The following is a 9,652-nucleotide window of genomic DNA, read 5'->3' as shown; positions in this document are numbered from 1 at the left end:
GCCGCCCGCGCCGCCATGGGAGCCGCCCGGGACGCCGTGCCGCGGGGCGCCCCCGCCCCGCTCCTGCTGCTCCTGCTGCTCCTGCTGGGTGAGCGGGGCCTCCGGGGCGGGGGGTGCACCCGCGTCTCCGCGTTTGTGTGCGCGTGCGGGGGGCACCCATTCTGTGCGTGTGTGTGGACAGGAGGGTGTGCACCCGCTTCTGCGTGTGTACGCTTGCAAGTGCATGGGGGGGTGCACCCGGGTGTGTGCGTGCATGCGTGGGGTGTCGAGGCATGGGTGCGTGTGTGCACGCAAGGGGGGCGTACAGGCAGATGTGTGTGCGTGCGGGTGTTTCTGTTGGGGGGGGTGCGCACGCCACATGGGTGTGTACGTGTAGCAGCCGGGGGTGCCCAGTGTTGCCCCCTCCCTTCTGGCCCTGCTGTCGCTTAGATCCGTCCCCAGCCTGCTCCAGTGCCCCCTCCTCTCTCCCCGCGCCGCCCCCGGGCCTGGCCGCGCCCCGGGGGTGCTGGGGGAGGGGCAGGCCCCCGGGCGCATCCCAGAGCTGACCCACATGGGGCAGCAGCCCCCCCCCCGTGTGGGGCAGTGCCACAGGCAGCCCCAGGGATCCAGCTGCAGGCAGCTGCTGTGCCCGTGGCTCAGGCCCCAGCCTCCCCCCACCTTCAACCCTGCCCCTGCCCTTCCCTGCGCCCCCCTGCCTGCCGGCGCCTGGCCCGCCCTTGCCTCTCTGCCTCTAGTTCAGGGCCAGGGGCTGGGGGAGGCGGCCGTAGGGCTCTGCCAAGGCTTTCTGGCCCCGGAGCCAATGTTTTGTGCCAAGAAAGGTGACTCACTCCTGCCTTTTGGCTCCAGGCCGCGTTGAAACGGATGGGCGGGAACGGAGCTCGCTACGGAAAATGGCTCAGGGGCCGGGCTCCCCCTTTCTGGGCCTGGTCTCTGCCAGCTCCTCTGCAGTCCTTGCACTTTCTCTCCCCTGTGGCGTGTGCGTGCGGGCCGGCGGGGACCGGGAGGTTGCTCCGTTTGCAACACCTGCCCTGCAGCAGGGGCGCGTGCTGGCGGCTACGCTGCAGTCAGGGCGCCCTTCCCTGTGCGGAAGTGGGCAGAAAGGGTGCAGGGGAAAGCAGGGCTTGAACCTGCCTGTGCCCGTGGGGAGCAGAGGCCTGGCGGGGGGGGGGGGGGTTCGTGGCAGAGCTACGCTGGGGCAGGGTGAGGGAGGTGGCGGGTGCTCTGTTGTGCTCAGGGCCCTGGTGCCCCGGGTCCTGCTCCCTGGCAGTGCCTGGGGCCGGGGCAGGCTCTGACACCTGGGCTGGCCAGCCTGGACCCAGCACAGCTTGGGGAGTGCTGGATCCGGCCGCCCATGAGCTCTGGATTTGCAGCCCTGCGCGGCTCCGCTGCGGCCTGTGCCATTGCAGGTGCCCGTGGGAGTTGGAGCTGGAGCCAGCACGCCTGCTCCCTGCCTCTGCTCTCAGCTGTGCTCGACACCAGCACTGGGGCCCCAGCGGCAGCCGGAGCGCAGCCCAGGGCACTGCCACCCGCTCGGCAGTGGCGCGGGGGAAGGTGCCAGTGACGAGGCTGGTGCTGCCCCCCCATCATACATCCCCCGCACTGCCAGCAGCGCCATCTGTGCCCTTCCCACCACAGCCATCTGCTGCCCCCTCCCCCACAGCGCCCGGCGCAGGGAGCCGGCCGTGCAAGCTGCATCGCACTGGCATGGTCTCGCGTGGGAGGCAAGAGGTCCCCCAGTGCCCCTGGCTCGTGCACCCCACTTCCCTGGTCCCCGGCCTTGCCTGCACCTCTGCCTTTGCCCTGCAAGCCCAGTCAGGCTCTAAAAACATGGGTTTGGCCGTGTCCTGGAAGCAAGGGACTCCCACTTGCAAAGTTGTCCCCCTGCCAGGATGGCAGAGCTAAGCAGAAGTGCTAGGGGTGCCTGGGGAGTGGGTTATGGGGTGTCCCCCCCATCGGGCTCTCTGCCTGTGCCCCCCAGGTGCCTCTCCTGGTCTTTGCAGCTGTGGGTGCTACAGTGGCCCAGTCTGGGTCAGGGACCGCTGGGTGCTCTCTGTCAGGGGAGCTCTGGGTTGAATGGAAGTGGGGGTGGAGAGCTGATCCCTGGCGCAGGGGATGTCCCCTTGTTCCCTGCCAGCGTGAGCTGCGTGCTGAGCAGCAGCATCATGTGTGACCTCTGTCCCCGCCAGGCTGCGCCACCCCCCGCTGTGGCCTGACCCAGATTGGAGAGCGCGATCCAGCTGTGCAGCCAGGGGGAGAAAGGGCCTTTGTGCCTCTGTGGGCTGCCCAGGGGTCGCCTGCCCATCACGTAGTGCAGGGGCTGGCAAAGAGGGGAGCACTCAGGGATGGGCGCACGGGGCCTGGTACTGCGGGCCCCTGCGTTGCGGAGCTGGGGCCTGGGTTTAGCCATAACCCTGTGGTGGGTGGGGGCAGCTGGGGATGCAGTGAGAGGTGGTGATGGGCTCTCTCTGTTCAGGTTTCCCTGCACATGAGGGTTGGCTGGGCTGGGTCATGGGGCTAGGGGCCCTGGCATGGCCCTGTAGACCCACTGGTGCCGGACCCTGGATGCTGGTACCACTGCTGGGGTCCCAGGCTGGCAGCCCCATCTAGGTCTGCTGCTCCTGGCTGCTGCCCAGGGACCTGGTCTCAGGGAGTCCTGAGTCTTGTCCTTGAGGGCAGGGGCACCTTAATGTCTCAGGGCCTGGGCCCCTGCAGGGTGCGGGCATGGAGCAGGGTGGGCAGCTGGAACTGGCCCTGCCCCAGGGTGCAGCAGGAGAAGGACATGCTTGCAAGGAAAGGTCTAGGGTGACCATGGGGTGCCCCACAGCCCAGCCTGGGCCTCACTTCCCCCCTGCCCCTGCCCCAGGGCATTTCTGGAAGCTGCTGTATTTTAGAGCTGCCTCAGGGCTGCTCTTCCTTTCCCAGGGCAGGGCTGGGACACCTGCTGTCCCTAGAGCTGGACTCCTGGGTTCCCACCTCGCTGTGCTGCCTGGGGCGGTGCTGGGGTGTGCGTGGGTGGGATGTGGGGCCCAGAGCTGTATGTGGGAATGGCGGGGGGCGGGTTATGCATGTGGAGACCTGGGGCCAGGCAGGGTATGTGACTGTGGGAGGGGTATGCATGGCAAGGGAGCCTGGGGGCTGCGTGGCTGGAGTTTGGCAACCCCAGGTAATACGTGGCAGGGCTTGAGCTGCAGGCAGGGAGGGGGCTGTAGCGGTCTGTGGGCCTGGCCCGATGCAGAGAGCCCCAGCCGGTCCCCCCAAGCCTGACCACTCTGTCTCCGCAGGGATGAGCACAGCACGGGAGGTGCACGTCCCGCCAGGGCCCCTGCTGCGGGTAGAGGGCACCGCCGTGGCCATCCCCTGCCACGTGACAGAGTACGAGGGCTCCACACTGCAGCACTTTGAGTGGTCCGTGTACCGCTCGGCCGCGCCCACGATCGCCATCGGCGTCATCAGCACCAAGGACCCTGCCTTCCCCTACGCCATCTTCAGCTCCCGCGTGCGGAGTGGTGATGTGGCCATGCAGCGGCTCCGTGGGGACGCCGTGGAGCTGCGCATTGCCCACCTGCAGCCCGAGGATGATGGCATCTATGAGTGTTACACACCCTCCACCGACTCCCAGTACCACGGCAGCTACAGTAGCAAGGTGGCGCTGAAAGGTACCGTTCGCTACACGGGGTGAAGCGAGGCCACCTCCTTTCGGGCAGCAGTTGCACCCATGCAAAGGTCTGGTCTTGGGTGGGTTATTGATACAGCTGACCCTGGATCACCCCAGCCCCCTGGGCCACGACATCCTCTGTGCCGGGTGCTGCACATGCAACCCCTGCCCCAGCCAGGGCCCATTGCTGCTGGGTTTGGCTGGCAGCTCCTACAGTTCCTGCCTGGGCTGTGCCTGGGATGGATCCTGGTCCCATGACTGCCACAGCTCCCCCCCCCCCCCAGAGATGTGTCATGTGCTGAAAGCAAACAGTAGCCGGATGGGAGCTAGCAGCAGGCTGGGGGAAGGGGGGCATGCGGGCAGGGGGCAGCCCCTCCATAGCCCTCTGGCTGAGCCCCTATGCCACAGGCTGCAGGGACCAATGGGGGGCTCGATGCAGGGCATGCACTGCCCCTGGGTCTGCCCCAGCTCTGGCCATGGTGGGGGTCCAACTGTGGGTCAGAGGGATAACAGCTTTGGGGGGTTGCCTGCTGGGACGTGGCAAGGATGATCTTACCCTGGAGAGGAGAAGACCAGGTTCCTCTTTCCTGTGGCTGAGCTAGTCCTGGGGCCATCCCAGGCTCTTGGGGGACTTCCTTGGGCCTTTCCAGGGGAAGTCTGGCCCTGGGGTTAGAGTGAGTGCCCAGGATCCCGGACTCCTGGGGTCTTTCCTGGGCTCTGGAAGGGGAAGCAGTATCTAGAGAGGCCAGCGCAGTCTGTTCCCATGTGTGTATAATATGGGCTGGTGAGCAGGCGTCGGGACTTCTGGGTCCTCTCCCAGGTTCCTGCAGGAGAGCGAGGTCTTGGGAGTCACAGCAGGAAAGCTAAGAGTCAGGACTCCTGGGTCCTGTCCCTGGCTCTGTGGGAGGCCGGGGGCTTGGTGGTTAGAGCAGGGTGCTAGGGGACAGGACTCCTGGGTTCTCTTGCTGGCAGAGCATGGCCGGGGGCTTCCCCCCTCCCAGCTGCCCTCTGACCCCCACTTCCACTCCCCGCAGTGATCTCCGACTCGCTGCGGGTCACGGCCGCCTCCCCCACACCCCAGCCCCCTCTCCGTGGCCGCATGGCCAGTGCCACCCCGCTCCAGCTGAGCCTGGTGGAGAGCCAGGAGCTGCGGCTGAGGTGCGCAGCGCAGAGCAGGACGCAGGAGCACACCCACCTCTCGGTCTCCTTCGGGGTCTCGGCCCCGGGCACACCTGTGGGGCGCCACACGCTGCAGGAGGTGGTGGGCATACGGCGTGACTTCAGCATGGAGCCGGGCAAGGCCTTCGCAGAGCGCTTGGAGGCTGGGGAGCTGGCCCTGGCCAAGGTGGGTGGCGAGCAGTACACACTGGTGCTGGGCCAAGTGCGGCCTGAGGACGCCGGCACCTACCACTGCACAGCCGGCGAGTGGATCCAGGACCCTGACGGCAGCTGGCAGCTCATTGCCGAGAAGCGAGCGGTGCTGGCTGAAGTCATCGTCCAGCCCATCGGTGAGTACTGGTGTGGGGCCAGGGGGCTTGAGCAGTGGGTCAGGCAGGGAGCATTGGGCAGTGGGGCAGGCAGCTTGTCCATGCCTCCAGCCCTACCTGAGCGGCTCCTGCTACTCTCCCAGGTGGGTTCCCAGCTTGCTTTTGGTGGGCAGGAAAGGGATCTCTCCACTGCTCCTTGCCTGGCATGGGTGGGCAGAGGGCTCTGCAGCTGTAGGGCACCTGTGCATGCTCGTGCAGGGGATGTTACTGGATGGGGGGGTCTCACTCGCTATTTTGTCCGGGCTCCCCTGCAGGCAGCCAGCTGACGGTGTCGGCCAGCCCCGCCGAAGTCCGGCTCACCACTGGTGATGCCTTGGAGCTGCTGTGCAACCTCTCAGGGGCCCTGCCCGCCTTGCCTCACGTGGCCTATGCCGTGGCCTGGGAGGTTAGCAAGGAGGATGCATCCAAGCGCCTGGTGGCCCAGCTGGACCCTGATGGGACAATGGTGCTAGGGCAGAGCTATGCCAACCGCCGCGTGGGCCGGCGCCACGTTGCGCTGCAGAAGCTGGCACCCAACCCCGGTGCCTATCAGCTGCGGGTGGCATCAGCCCAGCCGGATGATGCGGGCATGTACCGCTGTGTAGTTCAGGTGTACGTGCGATCATCCGGTGTGCCACTGAAGGAGGTGGCCAGGAGCCAGTCGCCTGGGCTGCAGGTGCAGATGAAGGCTGAAGGTACAAGACCCTTGGCCCTACCCACCTCCACGAACTTGGGATCCTGTGTGCCAGTGCCCCTCCTGCTCCCCACACTACTGCTGGAGGGGCTGGGGTAGTGGGGTCTGCTCCCCCCAAGCTAGTGCACCCACCCTGACCTCCCCTGTTGGAGACAGGCTTGCCCCACTCCCTTTGGGGTGCCCTGACACCTGCTTTCATTCTCCTTTCAGGCGTGGTGCTGGCAGCCAACGCGTGGCTGCCCGCCCCAGCCATCTACCGTGGGGACACGGCCGAGCTGCTCTGCAACGTGTCGTTGGAGTCGCCACAGCCTACGCACGTGGCCGTGAGCTGGTGGGCAGAGCCGATGCCCATAGCGGAGGGCACAGAGCCACAAGGCCGCCTGGTGGCTGCTGTGAGCCGTGAGGGCGTGGCTGAGTTGGGCCCACGGCTGGCAGGCGGCCACGTGAGCGTGGACAAGGTGGCTCCCCAGTGCTACCGCCTGCGGCTTCATGGCGTGCAGCCCCTCGACCAGGGCCACTACCACTGCGCTGCCACCGCCTGGGTGCGCTTACCCGACCGCAGCTGGTACCAGGCGGGTGCTGCCCGCTCCGGCTCCATCACTGTCTACCCCTACGCCCTCGGTGAGTGCCCCCTCTGCCCCTGCCCAGTCCCCCCCATGTCCCTACAATCTCAGTAAGTGTGCCCCCCTGTGCCTCCCCTACTACCCTGCCCAACCCCCTTTCCCCAGTAGTCTGACAGGGCCGGGTGGAGCTGGGCTGGTCTCAGTGGGGGCAGATGACCGACAAGGAGCAATGGGCTCCAGTTGTAGCAAGGGAAGTTTAGGTTGGATATTAGGAAAAATTCCCTCATGCGGAGGGTAGGAAAGCACTAGAACAAGTTCCCCAGAAAGGTGGTGGTCTCCACCCTTGGAGGTGTTTAAGTCCCGTCTAAACAAAACCTTGGCTGGGTGATGTAGTTGGGGCTGGTCCTGCTTTGAGCAGGGGTTGGACTGGATGTGACCTCCTGAAGTCCTTTCCAACCTTCATTTTGTATGGTCTGGGCTGCCCCTGCTCCCCTCTGCCCCCACTGTTTAACTCCTTCCTCCCCATGCCACGCTGGGTCTGACGAGCACCCCCCTCCCTGCAGCCATGGACACGCTCCTGGTGCCGCTGGTGGCAGGTGTGGTCAGCGCCCTGGTCGTGGGCATCGCCATCCTTGCCACTGTCACTTGCTGCTTCATGAGGCGGCTCCGCAAGAGGTGAACTGGAGCCAGGCCGGGACTCTGGAGGTGAGTGGCCCTGTGCAGTGGAGGGTTGGCATCTGGTGAGCCAGTTCCCACCCTGCCCTGCTTGGGACTCTGTAGCTTGCCAGGTCCTCACCATCAAGTGGACACCCAAGAGCTGGGCCCAACGAACCAGCTCTGATCCAGGAGTCTGGGAGCCAGCAGGAAGCAAGCAGGGGTTGTCACCTGCCCGGAGGCTGCAGGCCCCCCTACAGCCACCTCCCCCCTGCAGTGACCCTCTGTGGGGTCACTGCCTGGTCCCCTGGGTTTGTCATGCCTGCTGCAGGGGTCGGGTGCCCTACTGGATGGGGCTGATCTGCCCTGTGTGGCATGAGTCCCGTACTGCAGCCAGCCAGCAGAGATTCTCCTGGCCTCTGCCAGAGCCAGGCCTGGGCTCTACCCCCTCCCCCTCTCGGCTGGCTGGGGCTGCTCCGGCTGATGGATTTGTGGTGGAAAGTGTGTTTGCTACCAAGACGACAGTGTTTGCCTGTGACCGAGCTTCCCCCAGCTGCTGTTCTGGTGCAGGGAGCCTCTGGGGTGGTTGCTGGGGTCAGCCCTGCCCCGAGCCCGGATCAGGCTCCCAGCAGGCCTGGTGGGGGCTGTGGTTTGCTGTGGGGGGGAGGGGAAGCTGTTTGCGGGAGAGTGGGGCAGAAGCCTAACAGCCAGGCAGGCTGCGTTGCTGCTTCCTCCCTGGAAACGTTGACCGCAGGGCAGAGCCCAGCACGTCAGCACGCGGCCCGCGCGGGGCGACCGCAGGACTGACCAGGAGGCCAGATGCTCGCTGCCCTGGGAGCCCCCGCCAACTCGTCGCTGGCCCTGAGCCCCTGCCTTTGTCTCCCTTTGCAGGCTCCTGCTTCGCCTCGATCTCCGCCCCTTCCACACGACTGCAACCTCCCGGCTGGTGCCCCAGCGTCACCACCCCCAGCTCCGGCCCAGAAAGAACCAGTCCAGCACCTTTTTGGACCAAACTCAACCTGGCAGGATGGACCCGGGGCTGCTCGTTCTGGCAGCAAGCTGCTGCCTCGGCCTGGGGTTACGGGGGGGTGGGGGATGCAAAGGGCAGGGGCACCGGCCTCATCTCCTGGCCTGGCTGCTCTCCTGGATCCTTGGACCAGGCCTGCATGTCCCAGGGTGGGGGATGGGGCTGTCCCCCCCCCCCCCCCCCTCCACATTCCCAGCACTGCTAAGGACTCTGCACCCCTTCCCCGCTGTGCCCTGCCCCTTCCACCCACTCAGTGTTTGGCCCCTTGTGGGCCCTTTGGTTCTGTCCTGTGCAATCCACACTCTTGTGGCCCTTTATCTCTGCAGGATACCCCCCCTTGTCCTTACCCCCGTGCCTGGGGAGAGGCTCAGCACCTTGCTCACAGCACATCCCACAGCTGGAGGCCTGATGGTGTGCCCTGGCTTGGATAAAGAGCGATGTAGGCATTGTGTGCATAGTGGGTAACAACCTACTAGTGCAACCTGTTTGGGGAGCTCCCCTTTATGCGGAGCAGCAGCGATCTTGGGGCCGAAGGTCCAGGGGGTCCCCCTCTGCTTCTAGCCTGCACGGCGGCCACGGGAGAGGGGAGGAGAGTGAAGTGCCAAAGAGTTCAGGCTCCATCCTCCAGGTGCGGCGTGTGGCCCGCAGGCCCCCGCAGCCAGTGGCCCAGCATGGCTGGCTGCCTTGACCTGTGCTGCTTGCAGGGGAATGTGCTGGCTCCACATCCCCCCACCACATGTGGAGGGGCCTGGATCCCAGCCAGGGCCCTAGTGTTGCTCCCTCTGGCCAGGAAAGGCAATGCTGGTGCCCAGCAGGCCAGCACAGTGCCAATAAACCTGCAGAGAGGCCCCCGGACTGCGGCTCTTCCTTTCCAACCGCCCACCCCAGGTAACCGAGGGGAGGGAATCGCTCTCAGAGCACGGCTGAGGCTGACGGCGCAGCACTGCCCTGCGTGAGCGTGGGCGCTGTTCCTCTTTGTGCCAGCCGAGATGGCCAGGTGTGGCCCTGGGGTGACTGGGAAAGCCTCCCTCTGCTCAGGGCCGGACACAGGAGCCCCATCCGGCAGGCACAACTCAAAACGGCGCAGCCTGGCCATGCTTGCTGCTCGGGGCCTGGAGGAGGGGGAGGTCACAGAGCCCCAGCCACAGGCCGGCAGCCAGGGCTCCTGGGTTCTCCACCAGCTCCCAGGTGTCACGGGCCACCTTCAAAGACCAGTGGGTGCAGCTGGGGGGCTCTGTTCAGTGTCCCCGTCGGGAGCACTCACCTTCACTCATTTTAACTCTTTGTCTGTCACGTCCCTCCTGTCCTGTTTTTTGCCTTTGTTGTCCCAAGAATTTAGTTCCATTCATCCATTAGCCCCCATACAGTTGGGGCTATTCATTAGCCAGGTGGGCGTTAGAGCTCATGGTAATTGAATGAACAGATAGTCAGGTGTCGTGGGGCTGGATTGGGCCTTGGAACTGGGCCACCAGCCATGGGCAGCAGGGCCAAGGGAGCCGGAGCCAGGACAGCCCTGCAGTGGGCGAGCAGGAG

The 9,652-nt window shown here is 65.7% G+C and overlaps 1 protein-coding gene across 1 annotated transcript; it reads left to right on the top strand.

The window, feature by feature from the left end:
• IGSF8 (immunoglobulin superfamily member 8) lies at positions 1-8,967 on the top strand. The gene is made up of 7 exons (XM_090056374.1): positions 1-88; positions 3,282-3,656; positions 4,690-5,163; positions 5,457-5,876; positions 6,086-6,496; positions 7,002-7,143; positions 7,984-8,967. The coding sequence occupies exons 1-6, from the start codon at positions 16-18 to the stop codon at positions 7,115-7,117; spliced, it is 1,869 nt and encodes a 622-aa protein (XP_089912500.1). The 5' UTR covers positions 1-15; the 3' UTR covers positions 7,118-7,143; positions 7,984-8,967.
• The last annotated feature ends 685 nt before the right edge of the window (positions 8,968-9,652 follow it).

The sequence above is a fragment of the Crocodylus siamensis genome, chromosome 6 (genome assembly GCF_052110815.1).
Source record: "Crocodylus siamensis isolate JL-2025a chromosome 6, ASM5211081v1, whole genome shotgun sequence".
NCBI lineage: Eukaryota > Metazoa > Chordata > Crocodylia > Crocodylidae > Crocodylus > Crocodylus siamensis.
The sequence above is the reverse complement of the archived record's forward strand: the minus strand, read 5'-3'. Positions and strand labels throughout refer to the sequence as shown.

Coding starts and splice junctions, on each gene's coding strand:
- IGSF8 (XM_090056374.1), top strand. CDS start 16: ATGGGAGCCGCCCGGGACGCCGTGCCGCGGGGCGCCCCCGCCCCGCTC. Junction 89..3,281: donor GCTCCTGCTGCTCCTGCTGG/GTGAGCGGGGCC, acceptor CTGTCTCCGCAG/GGATGAGCACAGCACGGGAG. Junction 5,164..5,456: donor AGTCATCGTCCAGCCCATCG/GTGAGTACTGGT, acceptor GCTCCCCTGCAG/GCAGCCAGCTGACGGTGTCG.